This window comes from Sander vitreus, chromosome 10, assembly GCF_031162955.1.
Source record: "Sander vitreus isolate 19-12246 chromosome 10, sanVit1, whole genome shotgun sequence".
In the NCBI taxonomy this organism is placed as follows: domain Eukaryota; kingdom Metazoa; phylum Chordata; class Actinopteri; order Perciformes; family Percidae; genus Sander; species Sander vitreus.
Genome location: NC_135864.1, coordinates 19,888,245 through 19,914,886, shown reverse-complemented (window position 1 = coordinate 19,914,886; position 26,642 = coordinate 19,888,245). Strand labels below are relative to the sequence as shown.

General features: G+C 40.7%; 1 protein-coding gene across 1 annotated transcript; it reads right to left on the bottom strand.

Annotated features, from left to right (window-relative positions):
- Positions 1-3,804: 3,804 nt before the first annotated feature.
- Positions 3,805-16,844, bottom strand: LOC144524490 (alpha-1A adrenergic receptor-like). Its single transcript, XM_078260795.1, has 2 exons — positions 15,878-16,844; positions 3,805-5,015 (listed from the first exon to the last, which is right to left on the bottom strand). The coding sequence occupies exons 1-2, from the start codon at positions 16,842-16,844 to the stop codon at positions 4,450-4,452; spliced, it is 1,533 nt and encodes a 510-aa protein (XP_078116921.1). The 3' UTR covers positions 3,805-4,449.
- Between the last annotated feature and the right edge of the window lie 9,798 nt (positions 16,845-26,642).

Sequence of the window (26,642 nt, the reverse complement as noted above, 5' to 3'; positions counted from 1 at the left end):
ATTTTATAAAAAACAACATTATATAAAAACGACATTTTATAAAAAACGACATTATATAAAAATGACATACGAGACAGGCTACATTTAGTGCACACACATTATAGACTATACATAAAGTGTAATTATTTACTGTGAGGTAAAGGTAGAATACCTTTCTTGAGATTTGCGTGGTTGAAATTACCAGCATCAATAAATAGTCCATCCGGATGTGGAGCTCACAGATAGCTCTGTAAAGTTCAGCTAATGCATTGGTAGCATTAGCGCTTGTTGGGATGTAAACACCAAATATAAACACAGCCATGAATTTGCGTGGAATGTAGAATGGTCGGCATTTAACAGTCACAAACTCCACCAGCGGTGACCAGTAGTTGGATACAAGCACCACATTTCTGCACCAGTCTGTGTTGACACAGCCCACCTCCACGAGTCTTACCTGGCGATAGAGCAGCATCTCTATCTGCTCGGAAGGCTAGCAGGCCTGGTAGCTGGATAGTGGAGTCTGGTACACTGTTGTTCAGCCATGTTTCCACAAAAACAAAAACACAGCAGTCTGTGATCTCACGTTGGGAGTTTCGTTGAAGTTGGATGTTGTCCAGTTTGTTGTCTAATGACCGGACATTTGCAAGCAGGATGGATGGGACAGGTGGCCGGCTAGCGTTAGCTAGCTCGAACTCCTGCCCTCGTTCCGCGTTTCTGCACACCGCTTTCGATGTCCCCTTCCCCGGCTAGCAACATCAAGCGTCACCGCAGGCTGAGGGGCTGGTTTGCACAGCAGGCAAAACTTGCGTAGTGTGTCGAGTATTCCGTCTGTAATAAAGTGTCCTGCATATTCTCCGATCTGTACCAATGTATTCCAGGTGGTACACATGTGCGGTAGTTTGAATGCACATAAGGTTGTTGCTGAAAAGAGAGAGCCTGTTAGCTTAGCTTCAAGATGGCTGACACTCAACTCGCATCGGGTAGTGACAGTCCCACCCCCTATGGGCGGATTGAAAACATGCGGAACTAGCTGGCTGTACCATTGCTGTAGTCCATAGGCTCAGGCCAAAAATGCCTCCGATGACGCTAAATGATGATTTTTGCGTCTTCAGAGGCTTTTTTCAAGAAACACAATACAGAGCTCTATCGTCTCAGGGGGACATGAGGGAGGGAAGCACGGTCAGATAGTCTAGCTAGCTGTCTCAATTTACCCTGCAGAGATCTGATGAGCAGTCAACAATAGTCCTCATAAAGCCAACAAATTCCAACACAAAGAAAGTGGAAGGAAATGGAAAATACATGCATCCAGCGGAATTTCCGGCGGCACCGGAACAATCCCAGAAGTGGACCGTCAAGGATATAGAGTAATGGGGATTGTCTTCCTTTTGGAGACAGCCTCAAGTAGCTACTCGATGAACTATAATTTTTGGCACTTCCGCATTGGCTTCATTTTTCAGCACCGGAGGTTGTCGCTTGGGGCCTACTCACTGGTAAAATGAATGCAACAGTTTGCATGACAACAAAATGTGCATTCTTTGACACCAATTATTTCACAAGCCATGTTTTATTATATTATATTTATTAAGTCATAGGAGTGTTGTTAAAACTGGTGATGTCCTCATCATCACTAGGGGCGTTTACCAGGATGGCATAGTCTAATGAAAGATGCTATCAAATTTCATTGTGGGAAATGTAGGATCCATTGTTTTGGAGTTTGACCCACACTAGGGACTAAAAGTCAGGATATGTGGGTCTCTGCTGCTGCACTGCTTGCATCGGTGGGACAGATGAGTAACTCGCTACTGATTGGTTATGGCAAAACAAGACACTCCCTCCCAACAATAAATGATCAAGCTAATACACGATGATCACCTTGAAATGGTCTCCAAGGTAACAACAGTGTCTGATTGTGTTAGAAGAAGATGGACAGAAACACTGAAAATGTCATAAAGTTAGTTTTTACTTGCAAGTAGAGTCAATTTGCAGCACTTACAGCAAAGCACAGAAAATATGACTGACGAGAAACCCTACATCGGCTTTTTTATGATTAATATGAAGACATAATACAGAGTCGATGTCGTCTCCTCTATCTGGTCAGAGTCGATGACGTCTCCCTTATCTGGTAGAGAGCGCATATTCTGCCCTCAGGCTCCAGACAAGATAGCAAATGGCTCCATGTTATCTTGTGGGAGAGCAATCAATATAATATGATATTCTTATGCAAACAGTTTTAATATTTACAAGAATTTTTCTAACAGATTGCCGACCACAAAGTGAGGAATCCAAACTTGCTCTTAACTGCCTCCTTAAAATCCCACAGTCTAACATGGCTGCAAATACATGACGATAGTTCCTGTTGAATAGGGCATAGAGGAAAGGGTTCAGAGAGGAGTTGGCATATTCAAGCCACATGGAGGCCTCCAGAACCAGGGGGCTGACGCTGTAGCCCTTCAGAGAATGGACCACGGTCACACAGAAGAAAGGAAGCCAACAGAACAGGAATACCCCAATGATCAGACCCAGTGTCTTAGCAGCCTTCCGTTCTTTCTTCAAAGAATATCTTTCCAGATAAGCCTGGACTCATCTGGTGGAGTCAGTCCTCATGGGGTTGCATGGATCCACCTCGCTTGTCTCTGGGCAGCCTTGAAGATTTTCCCATAGGCAAACAGCATGAAACCCATGGGAATGAAGGAGATAGCTGAGGTCGCAAAGGCGTTGGGGACATAAAACATGGCCAAACAGGTCTGAGTGTCCTGTTTGCTGCTGCTTACCACAGCAGGAGGTGACTGAGTGTACATGCCGAGGTAGACGCAAAGGGAGGAGATGACCAGAGGCAGAATCCAGCAGAGCAGCAGCAGTATGGCTACATGTCTGGCAGACATTCGGGCAGGGTAGTGCAGCGGGTCGCACACTGCTATGTTTCGGTCTAGTGCCACGCAGCTGAGATTAAAAATGGAGCATGTACAGAAAGTGACGTCCAGCAAGAAGTGTGCTCGGCAGAAGAAGCGACTGAAGTGCTAGCTGTCGACAGAGCGCCTCAGACTAAAGGGAACCCCAGCACAGCAACCAGGAAGTCCGTCACAGCCAGGTCTCTGGAGGCTTTGGAAACATGCCACTGCAGCCATGATGACAAGATTTCCCACGATGGCAAAGATGAGGATAGGTAGGAGCAGGAACAGCACATATACTTTAACAGTGGTGCTATGAAATAAATCGCTGTCGTCATTAGTCAGGCTGTGGATATCTGAGATGTTAGTCCCTAGCATGGATATCATGATGCAGCAGCAGTCACTCAGTATAAATCAATGGGGTTCTGAAGTGGATGCCTTTCCTTCAGTGTGATCACTGCATGTCATGTGATGTGTACCAGACTAGTACCAGTCTGTTCATGTGTGTGTGTGCATATGTCTAGTATTGATCTATTGTCAAAACAAAGCCCATCAGGGGTACATTTCTAACTGGCATGTACTGTACCAGGAGTCAATGGTCCATGAGGTGAGTGAACAGGTAGGTATATACAGTTAGATGTCATATAGCTGAGCTGTGATCGGAAGTGTCTTTATAGACAATACACCCTAATAATGATCTATGCTCACTGGAAATGTTCCTTGAAATACCTTCCTAATGTTTGCTCTTTACCTCAGACGCTTAAAACTGTGCCCTTCTCCTCACTCAGGACACGTCCCCGCTTAAACCAAATCCATCGATGGTTTTTTATCATTAGATTGACATTAATATCTATGATAATGGTGCACATCTTTCTCAAATCCAGAAAGCAGAGTTACAGAGAGAGACTTTGCCTCCGAGCAGCATTTGATCAACATTCTAGTTTATTAATTAATTAATTTATTAATCACATTTCTAATATTGATATTCTCAACTTTTGAACATCGAACATACAAACGAGATGATATCTGATGATTGTGTGCACAGCAGATAAACCAGGTTATACTTTATTTTCACAACATACCATGAAGACATCAAGTGACTGCAACAGAAAGGTGACCATTGGTCTTATCACACACTTTTTACATGAGCCAGGTTCTTTGTCAGAGTTTTTACAGGTCATACATGGATTTTTAACTGAAGCGAAGGCTGATGGGTTTCTGACAATATGTCCTTTTTCCTTCAAATGTCTGTTTTGTTTAATTAAAATGCATGCACTGGTGTCTTTACAGTCCCAAAGAGGGTGGTGAACAGTGAATTTAGTTGTCTTGAACCCCTAACTGTTCAATGAAAGAAACCAGTCAACCACATATACAGTAACATAGGAAAAATACCTCTGATACAGCAGCATAGTCAATACTCCGTTACCTTCACCTTACACTGACCACTAATGATGACAATCCACTAACTGATGAATGATCATGGGACCATGTACAGTGAATGCAGCAAACCTTTGAAATTCTGTTTGTGACTTTAATCCTTTAAGGATTAAGGAACGAGTCACATCTCAGTAAGACTCAGCAGTCACACCTTGTCATCGGGCATCATACTGTTTTTGTTGACCACTCCCTTGTCTCTATTCTTCCCAAAGGAGAAAGAGAAAATACCACCAGTAGTCTCCTCAGCTGGTTTCCCTCCTCTTCCCTCCCCTCTCAGAGCTCCATGCTGGCAGACTGCAGGGCTTCCAGGCAGCAGGTTGGGTGTGGAGGGAGTTGGGGTGGTGCCCCCCCAGATGTATAATGTTTCCCCTTCAGGGCAAGGTGGAAGACCTTTGCTCAGGTAGCTGGGGCTTGGGCTGGCTGAGGAGGGCAGAGTACGCTGGCTGCCGTTCAAGCAGCTAGAGTTGTGATCTGTTGAGCCTTTGCGCGAGTGTCCGGAGGAGCTGAAGTTGGAGGAGCGGTAATTGTAGGCCCTCCATCCGGGACGTTTACGCTGGTGACACTGGCATCGTAGGATGCGGATGAAGGCCAGCTTGAACTCGCGGTTGTAGCAGGGATAGATGATGGGGTTCAGGCAGCTGTTAAAGTAGCCCAGCCAGAAGATCACTTTGAAGAGAAGATCTGGTGGGCGCAGGTTCACATTAAAAGACCCTAGAAACAGTAGAATAGAGAGAGAACATGGGGATACTGTCATTCGTGGCCAATGGCTTTGTACATAAACCTTAAATAACCCCTTAAATGTCATGGAGACCTTTTTTCGTTAACAGCTCATTACTACGATGTGATCTGACATAAACCTTAACTATTTTTGTCTTAACTGTTTTCTCTGTGCTCTTTTCTAAAATGTCAAACTTGACATTGATCAAACACTGACCTGTTGGTAGACCTGTCATTACAAACACATGTTCAAACTCTCACAAGTAAGTCATAAGTCTTTAATTATATCAATAAGTTATGATTAGGGATGTACTCATCTAACTGTTTCTCTCCTGATGCAGATACCTGAGTGATGATGCATGAATACCAGTGCTCTTATTTTCTCAAAGAGGTTTGTACCTCTTACTGCATGAAAGTCATTGGAATTATTTCCATGTAAGGTAACATAAGGCCAAGCATTGCTATGGAACAAAAAACTAAGCTGCCGGCCTGTTGTGACACAATGAATATAACAGATTGGCTGGCTATTGGAAACACTGGATTTTAAAATGACACTGATGAAGAAAATGTATTCAATATGGATTGGTTACATCATGGCCGATAACCAATCTGTTTAATTAGACTAGTATCAGATCAGAGCATCCCTGCTCATAATACATTTATATTTTGTCCAGTAGGTGGCAGCATTTATTAAAAAATAAGATCTTTACAGTCAGACTGCATGCAGACAGGATGTGGAGTGTAGAGGAAAGCCAATTTCACACGTTATTTATCATTAAAGAAAGACCTTTTATATAGAAGGCATTCAATCAGAAGCAAAAAGGTTCTCCATTTTCAAAAACCAATGCAGCCGCCCTGTCACAGTTCATCGAGGAACTTTCATAGGAATACAGAGAGAGTGGGATGACCCTGAATTCATTTTTAGATGAATACACTGAGACATGCTTCGTTTTGAGCAAAAGGTAGACAGTTAAAAGGAAATGCACCTTTTCTCTGAGAGTGAATTGATATCTTACCACCACGACAGTACAGCTGAAGTTGTGTGTGCATAAGTTTGCATTCGGGGCCGTTTGTTGTCTGTAAGACTCAACAAGACTTTTTTTTCTCCACATTTAGAGGCAATCCTAATGATGGAAATGACAACATTGTAAAATATTCTGAAGCAGGCTTGTCCTGTATGCTAATGAGTTGAGTCTGGCCTGTGTTAGACTGATTTAATCTACCCTTTTGCTTTAACAGTTGAAGAATATCTCACAAGTTAATGAGGAGAGAGGGGGAAGCCTGAAGATAAAAACACAGCAATTGCAAGATTATTGTGAAAGAAAGACTTTGTGTGTGTGTGTGTGTGTGTGTGTGTGTGTGTGTGTGTGTGTGTGTGTGTGTGTGTGTGTGTGTGTGTGTGTGTGGGCAGATGTTTCTTTACACCAACCCACATTCTTAAATTGATATCACATTCCTGAAAAGACTGAGGATGCACTATAATCTCAGGCTCTCATGTGTGAAATTACCTCTGGTAAGATATTACAGGCAGACAGATAGACACCTCAGCTTGCTTCTTCATGAATATCCCATTAAAAGCTTTAACATATTTCAAGCGGTTCAATGTACGTCATACAAAACCAAATGGTTAAATATAATAATATACTAATATAGCTAATATACTAATATATTTAATATATTTATTTAATAAATATATTAGTTGTGAAAATCAGTCTGAAGGGAGTTGTGTCCAGTTGGAAATAATCAAAAACATACCACATTGTTTTTGGTTTGATGTCACAAAACCTGTGCAGCAGAACTGCAACTATTCAGAGAAAACACACACACACACACACACACACACACACACACACACACACACACACACACACACACACACACACACACACACACACACAAAATGCTCCAGTCAATTTGTTAAAAGCGATTCCAGCTTTCATTTAATGGCTCCTAAATAACAGCACTACAATCTCTGTGTGTGTGTGTGTGTGTGTGTGTGTGTGTGTGTGTGTGCGCGCTTTGTGCTAGGACTGCAACTATGTATTTTTTCCATTATCTATTAATCTGACAATTTATTTCTCAATTGTTTAAAAATAATGAAAAATGTACATCAAATTTTGGCCCACCCCAAGGTGACACTTTTACATTGTCTGTTTTGCCCAACAAACTAACCAAAATATATCAGCAGCAAATCCTCACACTTGAGAAGTCGGTACCAGAGAATGTTTGGGCATTTTTAACATGCAAATAGAATCTCATGACTAATCAATTAGCAAAATAGTTTTTTTTTGCTTTATTTCATACCATGATGAATGCATAAGTTACCCATCTATTTATTTATTTTCTTTGAAAAGACTGATAAGCATGTATGTTAGGGTGTGGGTAAGACATATTCAATGGCAGAACTGATGCATTAGCTGTGGGACCGATTTATGTGGCTCTCTTGGCTTAGTCAATAGGTGGGATGCATGAGATAAAATACTGTATATGTTCTGAGAATTTGCATTTCATGTATAAGTCTCTCAGATGGGCTACAACAGTGTCATGTGCACATGCAAACACAGCTGTGTGGCTCTGCCTGTCTCCCAGGAAGGGCCCTCTAAACATCCAGAGGCCCCAACAGAGACCAAAAAATGGGACACTGCCAGCATGTTCCTGTGCCTCCTTCCTACACAGCTGATAAAAGTGTAGGAAACAGAAATAAATCTGGTTGACAACAGACCTTCCTGTAGCCATGTTTGTGTGTTTAAGTTATGTGTAATTGTGGTCCATTTTCATCCCTTGAAAAGTGTTTATGTTGAAAGGCTATAGTATAAACGGCAGAGGATACGAAACAATGGTATAGTGATACTTGTGAGAGGGTTATGGTATGCTTCTGTTAAGATAAATGTTTGCACCTCCTTCCTGAGGGCACGCATACTCACACACCTCTCACTATGAAACACAGGAACATCTTAACAAAACAAGGCATCCTGTTATTCTCACTAATTGGAAGAAATGATGGCTATTCGGTGCCATGTAGTACACACACACACACACACACACACACACACACACACACACACACACACACACACACACACACACACACACACACACACACACATCCTGTTTCATAACACACCCATAAATATGATTAATATGTCTTGATTTAAAAGGACAGAAGTTATTGCCCTTGCAGATTGCTTTCAATGAAACCATAGCATGAAGCTATTTTTGGGAAATGGGGTTGACATCCCAGGGGCCCTCACTTTCACCCCCGCTGCCCTGTGGCAACCTCCTTTCTTCTCCATCGCTTTGATTCTTAGCACTCTCATTATTTTTCCCCTTTGAAAAACCATTTCAATTACCCCCGAGCGCAAAGGCCGGCCAGCTCATTTAAAAATAAACACACTCACAAACATAGTAGCCTGTAGATCTAAATTTGTGATTCTCTTAACTTTCAATTACATCCACTGAAGGTTTGATGTCAAAGAAAGATGACCAAAGAAGACTTATTGTCAAGTCAAGATTAATTTGTCAGCTTTATTTGTTCCACCAAGTCCCTTTGACAAAACTTGCCAGAAAAACACACACACACACACACACACACACACACACACACACACACACACACACACACACACACACACACACACACACATGCGTGGGAGATGCACACATGCACAGTATCTCTTCCAAAAAACACTTCTACATGGGAACAATTGGTTAACACCTTGAAGTGTTGGTTTCTCTCACACATGCACTGTAAATGTTGATAGCTATCCTGACATGCATAAATTAGTTAACTTTACTCATTAATCAACAATGTGCACTTCTTACTGGTTTTTATGAAGTAAATGTTAATTGCACGGTAAATAAAACAATGAAGTTATTGTTTGGAGTGAAGCTAACTTTAAACAATAAGTAGCAACAAAGCCTGGGATCCTGTTTCAAATGTCATAGGTAGAAGAAGAAGAAGAAGAAGAAGAAGAAGAAGAAGAAGAAGAAGAAGAAGAAGAAGAAGAAGAAGAAAGGCCGGGTTCTGAGCATGTGCAGTAGCTCACTTCAGTACATGTGTGGTCTGAGGACATGTGGACTGGATTGAGAGCGAGGCCCATGGGTTTTGAATTTTTCGTCTTTAAAAAAGGATTTGAAAAAAAGGTAAGCAAGCAATAATGTGAATTTGTGTTTCTGACTGCTGCCAATCTTAGCTAACGTTAGCGTTTGCTAAACGTTATTATGCTACTGCGTTTACAAAGATACAACAAAAATATTTATTAATTTAATGATTAAATAAGGTAGTGTCTCCAAACTTACCTCAATTAAAACTTGTCTCCTGCTAGTTGTACTACAGCACTTACTTTTAAAAAATAAGTTAAATTAATACATATTTTTGTTGTATCTCTTTTCGGTGTTGTAGTTTGTAGACGGTCCCTAAGCATTCGTCTTACTGCCATCTCACCGCCGGCTGCTTGTAGAGACCAAAGACATCAGGCAAGTGCTATTTAAATAAACTCCTAGTGTACTTACAAACTTTCCAATGCCTCGTTTTATGAGTACAGAACCTATTTGTGCTAATGTAGCAGTTAGGTACCATTCCGGGCATTATTTGTGGGGTAATTTACGAGATACACCTTTGGTTCCATTAGTGCCTGCACTAAGCCATTCGGCTGATAGCGCTAACTCACCCAATGTTAGACCAAGGGAAAAAAGCTTCTGGGGGGGTGTTGGCTCAAGGTCATGGTGCAAAGGACCCTAGGGTGAAATTACTCTGAACCATCCCTTTAAAGATGGACCAGACCTTTTCACTGCGGAGACGGAGGATTGTGGAGGCTGGGCCTCCAGTGAAAACCTTGATGGGGTGGCCAGCTCTTTTTACAGAGAGACAAGTAAGTACTGGTATTCATACATTTTTGTTTTCCACTTTGATAAACTGCATTTCATTTTATGCTTGGGCCACTAATCAGTGTAGTGTTACTGCTGTGGATGTATTTATAGACACCTAAAAAAAAATAATATTTTAATAGTACGCTGTACTTAGAATATTTTCACTGCTTTAACTTGTTGTCAGACAACCATTTCCTTTCCATTTTCTCAACATATTTCTAGCATAAGGGCAACTGCTGTGCGCTGTATTATGCTGCACATCAGCTGTTGGATCAGATTCCGCAGTTAATGAAATAAACAAATACAACAAAATAAAAAGAAGTGATTATGACAGAGAGAAGGAAATGTGGTTAACTGTGGAGACAAGAGGAAACTTTTATGATCCAGAGAACTTATGGAGAGGAAGAATGAACGCCAAAGTGAGAGAGGAAACTTCTGTGGAAACTGGAGGAAAGGACTGTGTGACAGCAAGGTAAAGCAGTGAAAATATTCTAAATATAGCGTACACTTAAACTGATATAGATGTTTTTTAGGTGTCGTACCTCGTACAATCCCACTTCAAAAAAGCCTAACTATCCCTTTGATATTTCCTTTGCTGAATACCCATATGAATGAAAGGAAATGGGTGAAGGTATTTTTCTTTTTCTTTTTGTTCTCCACACTAGCCCAAGCATTTTTTGACAATGTTTTTTATTTTGCTCTGTGTAGTTGGTTGCAGAATTCAACAGAATAAACACCACAAACCTGTATTATGACTTTTTTAGTGCATTGGACCGCTACACACCCCGATTTGTGACACTCTTCAAGTCCAAGAAAGGTCGTTGGAAAGACATTGCATGAGTTTGTGCAGCAAATTTAGTCAGCGGTGAGTCTAATACATGCTTCTTGTAACTTTATTTAACATGGCGAGTTGACGACAATGTGTTTTTCTTTTCTTTTTTGTATTGGGTGATGTTTCAGCGCATTGCACAGGGGTGTTCTTATGGCATATCGCCCAAGTTTTTGGCCTTGTGAACTTGTGGTGTTGTCTGGAGTGCCTTTTAATCTGCAACTGTTCGCTGCACTGTCAATCATTGTGGAGACATTGGTTTTATATACAGTTGGACAAACTTGCTTGTGCTGAAACTTTTGTGTGTAATTTTGAATTATATTTGTTCATTATGCACTTCTAGAAACCAGATGTGACAGCAAAGCACACCGCTGTACTCCGAGGCCTCCCTGTTCTACTTGGAGATGACCCCAGTAACTTCTACAAGACCTGCTTGGTAAGTTCTCACAGTTGCATCTTATAGGTGCACACAGATTTGTGGGGAAATTTGCTTTGTATAAGCCAGTATCTTACTGAGCATCAAGATTAATGTCAATTAATATACTGTATATCCCTGTGAGAAAGAACTGTAAAAAAAAACAAAGACAAATCTTGACACCAAGTAGCTCCCGTAGTAGAATTTTTATGCTGGGGTGCTGACTGTCATCGATGAAGATGAGCCAAACACTCCAAATTATCTCCACCTTGGCTCAGTGTCTACTGCCATCATTGTTGTGAGAGGTATTGTAATGGACAATATCCAGAAGCTACCTCATGCACTTTGCCTCTACTCTAAGGCCATGAAAAACACTTTAAGCTTCATTCAAAGAGCGCTTCTTGGCTTGGGACAGAACAAACTCTCACCAAATCTGCAAACTCTTAAAAATCGCCTGTTGAGTTAATTACCCTGTAAGAGTTCTGACTTTTTGGCATTCAATATAAATTGTTTGCGAGGGATTTTTGTTTTTTATTATGTTAACTACTTTATAAATCAAGGCACTTCATTCAGCAAGTTGGGTCTAGAGGCTGATGGTTTTATGTTTATACATGTGTGAGATCCCTAGCCAGAGTCATTACTCTTCCATGTTGTTAGGCTTATTGAATGAAGCCTGTTGGTTCTTTACCAAGTTTGTCTATAAACTGTGTAATTATTATTACAGAGTTAAAGCCGTTGCTTTAAGATTACATTGTAAATTGTTTTTTCGGCGTTATAATTTTATTTATTTTCATAAAGACTAACTCATACTTAGGGTTAGGGTTGGCCCTAACTAAGAAAATCCAAGGTGCAGGAACTTTCACATTAGTTAGCCAAACTTAAATAAATTAGTTAACAAACACACACACACACACACACACACACACACACACACACACACACACACACACACAGTACATTTTACTTGAAATTATTTAGTAGTTTGAACTAGTAATTCGGAGTAGTCTATACTAAGTCAAGAGTACATCCTAAGTAAATGATCAAGTAATCTTAACTGTGTTTTTTGTTATTGCAACTCAAGTGTAAGTGTACTACACTACATAAATATTTGTTATTACAACTTACAATACCTATTCCAATTTACTTAGTTTTTTCAAGGCAATCGGTTTGCATGCTTTTTTCAAGTAAGGTTAACTAATTTGATTTTACAGTGTGGGCACACTGCTTGAAACAGTTGCTAAATGCGAGGCCTTCACAGGACTTTATTTTTTCCGGCTGAGTTGGGAGATGAGAACAAGAGTAAATCTAGATGAGTCCCTCTATTGAATCTTCTTTTTTAAAATATGATTTATTTATTGAGTTTTCTCTCCATTGAATCTTCTTATTTTAAAAGTTAAAGCAAAACAATGTCCTACACTTTATGACAATGCTTGAATGCTCATAACCATATATGTTTATGTTTTTATCTTGGTTTAGAGTTGTTGTCTTTGTTTACATATATGTAGGAGTGAAACGATTTATCAATTAATTGATTATTCAGTGGACAGGAAATTAATTAGCAATAGTTTTGATAATCAACTAATCAACATTTTTCAAGCAAAACTGCCAAACATTTACTGGTCTTAGCATCTAAAATGTGAGGATTTGCTGCTTTTCCTCATCTTCCATCATAGTAAATTGAATATGTTTTACTTTTAGACTTTTGGTCAAACAAAAAAGAAATATGAAAACATCACCTTGCATTTCTCAATATTTCCTGACATTTTATAGACCAAATAATTAATCAATTAATCGAGAAAACAACTGGCAGAATAATCAATAATGAAAATGAGTTTGTTTACTTAATACATGCATCTTCCTGTACATTTGTGTCCAGCTGTATGCAGCTGTTGCTGCTGACAGCTGGATATTATTTCTTCAGTGTGTCAGGTTGAGTCTGATTTTATTGATTTGTTGCATGATTTTTCTGGTGTTTCTTTGAAGAAATGTGTCTAATTTATTTCTTAATAATAAATTCATTTATTGTTTTTTTTGTTTGTGACTTATAAAAGTTATATAGTTATAAAGTTAAATGTAAATATAAAGTTATATATATTAAAGTTATATTTTGTATGACTGCTCTATAATGAATCTATGCATAATATGCATAATTCCCATAACCATTTGCCTGTCAGTCTGCATGAAATACATTTTATGATAGGAAACTTGGACAAGAAGAGTGTCTGAACAATGTTTAGCTGCTCACATACGGTTGTAATAGAGACCTGCTGGTGGGACAGGTGTGCAGCTTGAAAGGTGAAAAAGAGTGTCAATGAAAATATATTGTTGTTATTAAAGTTAATATATCGAAGGTCAATACGCTTTTTTTTGTGAAATTTTGGCTGCCTTTATTACATCTGGCCCTTAAAAAAGCCTTTTTTGGTCAATGTCTGCACTAGTCTCTTATTATTGCTGTGCAATTAAAATGTTACGGTGTCATTTTTTCATAATGTGACACAAGAATGTGTTCTGAAATAACTTTAAGTTTAGATATGTCATCCTTACTGACAAACAAGTTAAGTAAAACAGCACTCAATGAGTGTGTGTGACATTTTGGGGTGTTGGAAGCTTGCCTGGACACTAACTTAAAAACTTTGATGTAATGTTTATTATCTTCAAGTCTGTATACCTTACTTTTCTCCAAGTTAAAGGCGTAAAAGGAAACATGATAATTCAGAACCTGAAAAAAAGGAATGACTCAAACTCTGGGACTGGTAGCTGCATGTTTGCCATTTATGTGCAAAAACAAAACAACTGTTTACAGAATTTGGATCAGATAGGCCAGATCAGTTGTAAAGGAGAGAGTTCACGTATTTCTTTAGTCTGCACATGTTCTGAGGTTGAGACATCAGTGGTCAGGGATCACAGTGGCTCTTGCTGGAAGGCAGCATTTAGCCTCAGTTTCACTTTTGCTGGTTTTTAAATTCTTTAAAAATCTCAGCACTCCTTCACACACACACACACACACACACACACACACACACACACACACACACACACACACACACACACACACACACACACAAAGCACACGTCCTGTTGCCACCTGTGCGCACACACTGCCAACTAGAACCCCCCACATAGGTTACGTGTCAGTGACAGTATGCAGAGGAAGGAGCAGGGTAATAACAAGTGTGAGACAGGAAATCCCACTCTGTGGGTGGAGGCTAATGAATGCTCAGGGAGCAACAAGATGTTTTGTGTGGAATTCCCCAGTAAAAGACTGGTGGACTTGTTTGTATGCTTTACTTTCTCTGAGGCCAGTTACAAATTAGCATGAAATAAGGTTACATGGGGCTCTGTCACAATATATCAGAATGCTCCACCAGAGATTGTACAGAGAAATGCACCCTCGGGGGTTTCTTGGCAGTTGGTTGATTAGTGTTACATAAACAGGCCCCTCCTGAACCTCACGTCCCCCCTGAATCTGCTCTGTGAAGGGTCTCTGAACTGAAAATCAGAACTTTGGAACATTACATTTGTTACGTGCTTTTGGTATCTCACTAAGAATGCCTTCAAGCAAAAAAATAATCTCCACTATTTGACACTGCATAGTGATCCCGCACCAGCCCCAGGTAGTGATGGATGTGTATCCAATGTGAGAAGGTGATGAGCTGCAGCTTGAAGCCAGGGGCATAAACACATTCCCATATGACCACAGTAAATATGTACACATGCAGTCACATGCTGGTACACAAACACACACTCACATACATGAACAACCATAAGTGGCATAAGAGACCAATGCCCTGGCAATTGGGCAAACAATCATACAAAATACAGCAGACATGCTTGTAGTTTAGACTTAATTCAGTGAGCCATTTTATCCAGATTCCATCACTAAATAAAGACTTAATGTTTTCTTAACCCTCTTCGCTACAACACAGCCCAGAATATATTGTTTCATTTCCTCTGCAGGTTTTTAAAGCCATGACAGCGGGGTGTTGAATGCTAGCCAGTCTCAGTGGCATCAGGGAGCCCTGGCAGGCCCCACAGGCCTCTGAATAAACCGACCAGAACAGAGAGAGGCCACCTACTCTCCACTTGAGGAGCATATTTGTTGCACCGACAGATTAACTGAGACTCAGGGAATAATGCAAAGATAACACTAATAATAATGTTTGGATAAGCTTGTGAAAAATTCCTTCTCAGTCTCTGAACAACATGTTTATCCTATATTATGAACACTGAGTGTAGAAATCACAACTTCATTGTTGGCTTTGGCATTGTAGAGTTGGAACATTTTTTAAGGTTCGTCGGTATCATAAAATATGATGCAATCTAACTTAATTACATAAACAGAGGCTGTGAAGTCAGAGAAATGATAAACTATAGATCCACTCCTACTGCGCTTGAATGCTGCAAACATGTATGGGTGATGTTATTTTTTTTTAACTCCTGTAGTAGTCTATTAAATAACCACTATATCATAGCCCACACATAGGTTTGGTGACAATTCAGAGCACTAAATGCTACCCAGGAGATGTTCCCAGTGCCAGCAATAGATATGATTTACAAGACCTGCAGCCGTTAACTGGCTCAGTTTAACTTCCTACAGACTTTTAGATCAATGTAATATATTTTCTGCAGGTCTCGTTAGCTAATGTAATACAGCCTAGATGAAGTTTTTAAATCGGAGTGTGAGGAAAACAATGTTTTTGTTTCATTTATGACAGTAGGCTATATCATACCTACTGAACTTACCTATGGGTAAGGCGAGAAAGAAGGGCAGCCAACAAAGCGTGAACATTCCGACCACAACTCCCAAAGTTTTTGCTGCTTTCTTCTCCCGGGAGAATTTCAGAAGTTTTACCGTGAGGGAACTTCTCGCTTGGTGCGCGCGGCCCTTGCCGGTGCTTGAACTGCCGGGCTCCTCCTGCACCTGAGAACCCTTGTGGATCCTGAGGGTCAGCTCACCCGAGTTCATCCTCTCGCGCATCACACCGGCTTCCAGGTTCTTTGTGGTCCGTTTGGCGACTATGTACACCCTGCAGTACATGACCAGAATCACGATGAGAGGAATGTAGAAGGAGCCGAGGGAGGAGAAGAGCGCGTAAAACGGCTCCTCTGTGATGGGGCACACCGTGTCGTCCGGCGACGGCGGCTGCTTCCACCCGAGCAAAGGTCCGATGGAGATGACCACCGACAGCACCCACACCCCGAGCATGGCCAGCAGAGCCCGCTTCTCCGTCACGATGCCCGGGTACTGCAGCGGGTAGCTCACTCCGATGTAGCGGTCGATGGATATAACGCACAGGCTCATGATGGACGCGGTGCAGCATAGCACATCCACCGCCGCCCAAATGTCACAGAATATCCTGCCGAACACCCAGTAGTCTAAGATCTCCAGAGTAGCGGACACCGGCAGCACCGTGGTGCCCAGCAGCAGGTCGGCGATGGCCAGGTTGATGATGAAGTAGTGTGTCGGTGTCCGCAGGTGCCTGTTGCACATCACCGAGAGGATGACGAGGATATTGCCCGCGATGGCGAACACGATGAAAGCCCCCAGCACCAGGGCGAGCGGGATGGCTCGGTTGAGGTCCACCTCCGTGTGGTTCCCCCCAGAGCCGTTGGTGAAGCTGACCGGGGAAGAGGCGCCCGGGGTCCTGCCGAGTTCCTCCGAGGAACCATTTTTCCACAAGTTTGTGACATTGTCAGTGCTCACACTCATTTTGACTCAAGAGGTCCTCCATAGCAGGCTTCAGATCACTTGTAAGTGCAACTCACGAAAGAGCGTTAACATAAAAACGGTCTAAATGTCCCAAGTCTGCATGGTTTACCTAGGCTACGTGTTTACATTGTTGTTTCCAGATCACTGCTGAGATGTTTTCATCAGAGAAACCCGTTCCCTGTGCAGCCGAACAGTGCCCATGCAGTCCTCTCTCCACTCTCCTGAGGGCTCAGTGGAGAAGTGAGGGATCTCCTGCCTCCTCTGCACCACACACAGCTCCCCCGTGTACTGACCAAACATAGGCTGCCTAAACACGAACCTATGAAGCGCGCATGCCGCATCATTACATGAAAACCCGCGACTCCACATAAAACGCATAACATACTGTATATTTGCATCATTTTAAGCAACTATACGGGATCGAATAGCGCGTTTTGGGAGAAGTGCCTCTTTGGTGTCTTGGATTTGTTGGTTTTTCTCACTGTGGGAGGGTGCTTAACCGGACAATTATAAGCAAGACTTTGTTGTCAGCTTTTAGTTTGAAGTTCCTTTAAAGGGCACAAAATGCTTTCATTGCAGTGGAAAAATATAATTTATAATATAAAAACGTGACTCAAGTGTTCGAGCATATGGGCCTATGTCTCAGTGTAAATAATCAATGAAATAAGATCTATTTACTCAGTTTCCATCTATGTGTATGTGGTCCTGGAAAATGAATTAGGATGCTCAGGCAGGCAACCTAAAAAATGTTAAGCCTTAATTGATTAAGTGCAAAAGTAGATAACAAATTCACAAATGCCATCTGCTATAGACTAACAGGTAGGTCTATTTCTCTGAAATAGTTTCCTCTTTTGGTCAAAATCAGGAGTTCCTATAATCTCACTTTGAATCTGAGCTCAGTTAGTGAGGAGTGACTGATTTAATGAGCTGAGTTCAGACAAGCACATTCCTAAAACTCAGGTTTTCTTGTTTAAGAGCTTTTCCTTTCATGATGTTACACTGGCCGAGGACAGACATATCTTCGGATAGGCCCTAACCTGTCAGAACTGCAACTTTTATGATTCAATGTAGGGCTGCAGCTATCGATTATTTTAGTAATCGATTATTCTACCGATTATTCCATTGATTAATCGAGTAATCGAATAAGAAATACTTAGTAAGAAATACTTAGTAAACAGCAATAGTAAATATTTATTATTGCTGTGTACTAAAAAAAAGGAAACCTGTCTTTTGTATATATACAAAAGACAATTTTCTTTTTGAAAAAGCAAAATTTTTTATTGCCAAATTCCAAGTACATTTTTGGTGGCCCAAATGTTAATATTTTTCACCCCCTTCCCCTTCTTGCCTCTGGCTCTTTGCACTGGATGTGCAAAAGAGCTGTTCACTAAGCCCAGGTAAATGTGACTGTACAAAGCTTACAGCAGGGCTATTCAACTACACTGTTCTGGGGGACACATTTTAAGAAGGCTAATACTGAGTGAGGAGAAAGAATAAAGAATGCAGACGTCACCGGCATGATGACGTCATTCACGTGCATATTAAGTGGCCATGCTGGGGGGAGGAGCCGGTTTGTCTCCGGCAGCAGCTAACTTTCCAAAGATTAGTAGCAAACTAATAAACAGTTAGACTACAAACCGACAGCTCTCGTTTTAGCTTGTTGGTAAAACCAAAGAATTTCTAATAAGGGAAGAAGTTCCACTCTCTCGTTACTTCCGGCTTCTGAACTGGTTGCAGTTCCACCCGAGTTCCATATAGGGGGCGCTCACAGGCCAGTGCAGAATGAATGGGACTCTATGGAGCTATACCCCTCAAAATCCACTTTTCTCAGGATATATAGCTTATATATCTATAGCCACTTTAAAAAAATCTATCACCCAGCAGTGTGTATTTTCTTAGCCTCCCCTTTCGAATGCAACATTCAAATTACTAGACAAAAAATGATATCCTGAGAAAAGTGGATTTCGAGGGGTATAGCTCCATAGAGTCCCATTCATTCTGCACTGGCCTGTGAGCGCCCCCTATATGGAACTCTGGTGGAACTGCAACCAGTTCAGAAGCCGGAAGTAACGAGAGAGTGGAACTTCTTCCCTTATTAGAAATTCTTTGGTCCACAGAAGCATCAACCTGTTGTGTGCGCTAGTAATTATCCTCCGTGCGGAAACACAGTGAGCCGTACAACCTTAATTACATTGATTTAATGAAGCTTCGAGACAAAGAATTTTGCATCGATGATTTTTTGTAATCGAATTATTCGAGGAATTGTTTCAGCCCTAATTCAATGTAAAAACTACAGAATCTTTAAAGGTCAGTGAAGGTGTCCATCACATTTCACTTTATAGTCTTAATCTGCATTGACTTCATTGTCTTTCTCCCAGGAATATTTATAGCTTCAGGTTCATTTTGAACCATATTATCACGGAGGTCTGGGATGTTGTTAGAATTTGAATTAATGTCATCATGTTTAGCGTGTTTATTTTCAATAGGCTATTACATTTTCAGTCTTAATAATGACATTAAACCTTTATAAAGGCAATCTTGTTGGGTGGAAGATGTTTCTTTTTATCAATGAAAACGTTGGTCTTTACTCTCTATTTCTTACTATTTCTTTACTTTTTCCTTCTTTCAGGAAAACAATCACTTCAAGCATTCACCTGCTGCTTCACTGCTGCTCATCAAGTTCAGTTTTTGACTCTTCCATAACTGCTTGATGGAAACAAGAGAAACAAAAAGTAAACTTTTGGTAGTCCTATTTTTCTTGGTGTTGGTAGTTCATAATGTATATAGGCTACAGTTTAACAAATATTACTCAATTCTAAGAGATCCCTGTATTTTTACAGTGTGGGGCAGCATTCCTTCAGAGAGGATTATGCATTACATGTATGCCTACATGCAGTCTTTCAACCCTTCAACAGACACCAGAGTACTCTGGTATTATGAGCTACTTTTTTTAAGATTAATCACCTGGAATTATATAATTTCATATCTAAGACTGGATTTAAGTGCTGGGATGAAGTGCATTTCACTGCCCATTTCACTTGATTGAATACACTGAGCCTTAACATAAAAACCTCTGCTGCTTAGCGTGCTGCCAAGTGCTTCGGTTGAGAGAAAAGTTTTGGCTGGACTGCAACAGGAGCGTCCCCCGTCTTTCAGTGTGCCTTAGTGGTGAGGATTTGCCTTAAGTTGAAGAGGATCAACTTTTCTTCTTGACAGGGCAAATTATATAAATCTTGAATTACATAAGGCATGGGGCAATTAGATTTCTTTTTAAAGACATGGCTCCTAGTTTTGGGCCAGCATTTGTCATTTCAATTCATTTAACATGAATCAAATGAGATTAATAAGGAAGGAGATGTTTTGTCTAGACTTTAGATAAAGACATTTCCATGTTTAGAATAGTTTGTTATGATATGTCAAAGATTTATTTATTCTGTTAAAAACATTTATATTTTAAGGGTTTCTGTCAAACTCTGGCAACTGAAGGAGGTTTCCAGTTTGACATGGCTCATTGTAGTATATAAAACAATAGTTCTCTTCATTTCTGCATGAAACTGTTTGGGTTCAACGCTCTTGGTTGAAGGATTTTTCTGCTGTGATGAGTTAAGAGGTGAGAGCTTAGATTCTCTCTTTGACCTAAATAAAAGTACAGAAGAATTGTATGTATGCATATATGAAATGTAGGCCTACTTAAAGTATAAAAAATAAAATACTCTGGCCCCTGTGTCTAATAACTGGCAGAGCTTCTAACTAATTTATACAGTTAAGTCCAGTGGTTCCCAATCTAGGGGTTAGGTCCCCTCCAAAGGGTCACAAAATACATTTGGTGGATCATTAAAATTAACGGGGTAGGAAAGAAAAAAAAAAAAAGAAGGTATTGCTACACAAATTATTCCCAGTTTAGACTTTTCATTGGAACATCGGAAAGGTTAGAGGTGAAGTGTTTCTTTGGAACTGCTATCAACGCATACACATCTAAAATGGTCAACGTTTTCGACCTCACGTGAAAGCAGCGGAGAGAGACAGACAGAGAGAGAGAGAGAAAGAAAAGAGATGATGCGAGAGTTCAATTTTATTTATAGTATCAAATCATAACGAGTTATCTCAAGACACTTTACAGATAGAGTTGGTCTAGACCACACTCAGACCCAACAATTCTAGTAAATCCCCCAAGAGTAAGCATTTAGTGCGGCAGTGGCGAGGAAAAACTCCCTTTTAGGAAGAAACCTCGACCATACCCAGGATCTTGGTAGGCGGTGTCTGACGATGCCAGATTGGGGTATGATGAATAGTGGGAATAACAGTCACAATAAAGATAATGGAACAGTCACTAGAAATAGTAGTTGTAGTAGTTCATGGCATAGCAGGGCACTGCAGGGCATTACAGGACATAGCAGGGCATAGCAGGGAGTCACAGGACGCAGCAGGGCATAGCAGGGAGTCACAGGACGTAGCAGGACGCAGCAGGACGTAGAAGGATGTAGCGACTTTGCTTTGTTGTTGCAGGGCACAGTCACCTATTGTTACTCAAACTCCTGGGCACTTTAGTGCTTGTGTTCGTGCACTTCTTTTTACCTTCATAGTGTTTAAAACTTTTTTGTGGCAGCGATAGCCAGTGATGTTTTCTTTTTACTGTAACATTACCGGAACTCTCATGCCGCGATATGGACAGACGAGTCTGATAGCCGGTTACATAATTGTACACCGCATGTGATGTCGGGTTGCTTTTCTCCAAGAGTTGAATCGGACCCAATTTTTTCTGCAGGCATTCAAAATAAATGGAAATACCTGACTGTCTGACAAGTGGTGACTCGTCAGACAATGTTGACTCGTCAGACGTCAACATTGGTTCAAAATGTTTTTGAACCAATGTTCAGCTAGCCATTGCCTCACTAGAGCGTTAGCAATATTAACGGTCGTACAGTGTTTACCTTTTATCAAATCGCCTGAAAACGACACCAGGCTGCTACAGTATAACCATACAGACCTCTGCAAACATCAGGCTGCACGCTTGTAATTCAACATTTCTCCGTTCTGGGCTGAGATGGACGGCATACCGCTGCATAAATTAGCTAGCAGCTAGCGGACATTTAGCTAATGTTAGCGGTTTAATGCCGACAAAACACCACAGTGACTTTCAGCCTGCATGTACAATTTTTTTAATATTCCAATCCCAAAATTGAAAATTGAAAATCTATCTACCCATCGAATGAATATTCAAATATTTGGATCCAGCCTGTGAGGAAAATAAGTCTGAAAGCGGTTCACCATCAGCATTTATATAACACAGTTTTAGGGCAAAACTCCTCTTACAGTTGTTGTGATGTTTTTATCCCATCGATGGGCAGGCAGATAAATGCCAGCTGGTAGTGAAGCCCACACACAGACCTAATCTATAGCAGCCCACCTGAATGAGTGGGCTCCTGCTGCCTGGTCGTATAGTCTCTCCCACACCATATATGGATGATATTGTGTAATATGCTGAGACCCAAAAAATACTTTTTGTTGTATAACTGTTCTTTTGGCATTAGTAATGTGATTTCGGAAGCACCATAAATAGGCTCGAGGAGCCAAGATACAAAGATAGAAAGCACGATAAGCGCTTTCAGCTTTGCCAGTTATGTCACTTTTTCTCGGAGTGAAATTTTGGCCCTTTTTAAAGTCATAAATAATGGGATACACTGTGTCATGAAAGGATTGAACTTGTACACTGTATTCATCACTCCGAGCAAGTTTTAGTAGTTTCATCAGCAACGTTAATACCTTTTTGCAGCAATTCCTTTTAACTTTTGCTCATTCCCTAAAACACTGCAGTAAAACTATTAACTGAACTACAAGGGTTTTGTAACTTACAGTAACATATATTTTGGTTACCTTCATCTTTATTTTGGTATGTCCTAAAAAGAAAAAAAAGTCCTGAATTCAAGAGAAACGGTCTTGAAATTTGAAATGTATTGCTTTGCTTATCCCCAATACCTTTTTAGCTCTCCCGTCTCATCTTCAGAGCTGGTGTGTTGAGTTTTGGTGGTTTTGACCGACATATTATATCTAAAACTGAGCCCTGAGAGCACGAGGGAGAGAAAATGAGAAAAACAGAACAGAGAGCTGAACTAAAAGACATTGGTCCAAGGAAGTCCCCATTAGATGAAACCATTAGAACACTCAATCACTAAAAGAGCATCACACCCACGGTCTGTCTCCCTGTCTGTCAGTCTGGGCTGTGGAAAGATCACCTAGATGGCACTGGTTCAACCACTGTTTTCTGTTATTGACTCTGCTCACCTGGGGTCTCATTAATAAATGTGGCGTATGCACAAAACGGGGCTGAAAATGTGCATACGCCACTTCCCACGCAAAGGTTGTGATTAATAAAAAACAAACCTGATGGGAGAATGTGCGGTCCTCCACGCAAAATCTGACCCATGCGTACGCACATTTTGGAGACGATGGGAATTGGCGATGCAGATGGTGAGGTGGTGAACTGAAGTCAGACTGCAGAAAGTAAATGTGGGAATAACGATTACTCGTAATATTTTCAAGTATTGATGCCTCACACGCGTTTTCTCTCTCCATATCATCCACGTTATCATGAAGATTAAATCCAGCAGTGTTATTTGCGCTTGTACTGAGTGATACTTGTTCCATAAACACCTTGTAAAATCCAACTCAAATCTTAAATCAAAATTCGTTCTTAATATTTAATCGGCGCTGTCTCACCGTCACATTGTCTGCTACGGAGCGCAGGAGGAGGGGATGTCCCGACATCAAATACCCTAGCATTAGATAACGGCAGAACACAGTGTAAATAACTAAATATCTGTCTTTAATACTTTGCATATATCATCAAATGTCAAAGTCTGAAAATACAGCCGTTAAGCTCTCGCGCAATCGTTACCCTTAATGTCCTCGTTATCAGTCCGAACTTTAATACTGTTCGTGACAAAACCTGCATGAAGAAAAGTGTGTTTGCCTATTAGACTTTCATCTTCAAATTGTATCTCGGGGTTGGGGATACCACTAGTTGATGCTGTGATTTTGGCAAGGTGTTAACAATTACAAATTGTTGTAAACATATATACTGCGGTGACCCTGTGCGTAATGCTGCATGATGGCACTGCTGGCCCTGCAGGAGGACTACGGCGATGGAAGAATCAGGAGAGAGAGACTTCAGGGACCATGACGATGACTGGCTAATATGACGATTTAAATTCCCTAAAGCTGTGCTCTTGGATCTATGTACTGAATTGGGTCCAGTAGAGAGGGCAACGCGCTGGAACCGTGCCATCCCGGTCCAAATACAGGTCCTTGCGAAATGGCAGACAGCTAAGTGTTTTATATAAATATTATAATCTTCAACTTTATCACTAAGACTTGGATTTTTTTTTTTTGGGATATAATATATAGTTCTGTTAAATCTTATATACAGTAGGTCTGGTATATCAAAACTGTCCCCGAGTGCCGTAATGCCTGCCGTTTATGACGGTATTATATGTAGTCAGGTTTCCCTACACTGTGCGTGAACAGGCCGAAATTATAATTCGATTTGCAGCAATTCCAGAGCGTCTCACCGTACGCCATTTTTGGCTTTTGAGCGTACATACACTTTTAGTAAGGACCTACGCACAGTTTTATAAATGAGACCCCTGGTCTCGAGATCCGGTTCTATTAAGGGCCCAGTTCCAAATTTCTCGAAACCCAAAAACCAATAAGGTCCGAGCTTATCGATACTGCTCTCGAGGCTAGTGGATCATATAACGCTATGTCTAAAAATAGATACGTGCGTGAACCTGAAAAATGATTTACGAACACAGTGTGTGCGTAAAGACCATAGGTAAAGACTAGCCTCCCCACCGCAAATCATTCAAAACATAGTCGGACGGGCTACGGAGAGCACCGCTCTGTGGGCCGCTTAATCAGCTCGTTAAAACAAAAATCAAACAGTCACAGACTCACAGTTTTTGCAATAAAAGCAATAATATTTCTGTTAAGATTAAGAATTTGTCGTCTTGTCTTTTCACCAAATAATAGAAAAGTATGTATAATGGTATCGATAAAGACTTGGATCGTTAAACAGTCTAGAAAATTGTATTAATCTACTCACCTCCCTGGACAGAGAGCAAACAAAAAAGAAAGTGGTATCTTTGAAGCATGTATGTGGCAAGCTGGGAGCTGGATTGGAGCTAATAAATAGCTTTGTTGTGGTTAGTATCGGCTACCAATGATTGTAGGATCACTAACCCTATCGCTTTTACTGCATAAGTCCTTGACTGAACAAAAACATTCCCTTCTGTCTTTCAACATCTTCCCCTCCCTCGGAAAACCAAGGAAGAGCCCATCTGGTTTCCATCAAAGGAGCAGAGGATTCACACCTCAGCTCATGGATGGGACAGACATAGCCACATGGTAGCACATTTCCCAATAAACACAATATAGAAACCAGACACGGCTCAGCAGAAGCTGAGTTCATATTTCTGTTTCCCTGACAACAGACATCCAGAGCTGCTGCTGAATGTTTCTTATTTTGGACAACATGAAATATTTTACACCAGAAATCCACCTCTGTCCAAGTCTCCACAGATTGTCACTTGAAATGGGAAGCGAACTTAAAGTGTCCTTTGGGACTTTGCTGGGAATGAATTTGACTGGCGGTGAAGGATAATAATGGCAACATCTCGGAAAATTCTGAAAAACTTGAGGAGTTACATATTCTGTTCTTTTCTAGTTAGTTTGCATTTAACCAAAACTTTAACAACCTTTTATATGTTATTATTTTCAAGTTTGCCGACATAGTTGTCCTCATCTAGCAGCTGCAAAATAGATTCTTCCTGACATCCCACAGCAATGTAGCATTGGACTGATCATTGGATTGCTAAATTGCTGTGGAAGAAGCCCAAGGCTTTTCAGCTTAAATGTAGACGAGATAAATAGAAACCATTTCCCCCCTGCTCCCCCCTATAAGTCAAACTGCTGTTTTTGTGGCTTGCTACCGTTTTATAAATGCAGATCTGCTCATGCTGCTGTGAAAATGCCCTCTGCTGCAAATGGAAATACCTGCACAGACGTTGGATATTATGTACACAGCTGTGACTAACTATCATTTAATATACTTTACAGTGCGTGCATTACACATTACCTTCACAGCTCACCTTATCCTGTGTCAAATTGGAATTTGTGTGTGAACAGCAACAAGACAATCTTTTTGAATTTCACACTCCTTATCCAGTTTCTGGGTTTGGTCAGCCGCATCACAGCGGAGTTAAAGGCAGTGAGAAAAGTAGTGGTGGTGAGGATAATAATAGATTAAATTTTATACGTAAGTGTGAGCTCATATTAGTTTTGTTATAATATTGAGTTGAATGGTGTCGGGTTTCTTTCAGTGAATTGGTGAATAAGCCATACTTAAACAGAGTTTTCAACAATTTAACAATTCAAAATATAAAATATAATGGAATTTAATGCAGTAAGGGAAGGCGGCTTTCGCATCCGAGTACACTTGACCACAAAGTCCAGTTCAATTGATTAGTATGAACAGGGCATAACGGTAACTTTGTTCCAAAGGAGCGCATTTTGCTCCTAAGTTGACAAATGTAGGAGTGACTTACATAAGGTAACTGCTATTATTGTTATAGCTAATTTGTAAAATAATACAACAGTGTTATGAATACAAAATGGTATGAAGTGTAATTTATTTCCATTTAAAAAAATATTGATCAATAAATTGTTAGTGATGTTGAATAGCCTATACAGTAGTGTAAGGGACCGCCCCTACGGTTCGGCATGCATGTGAAGTTTAGCCAT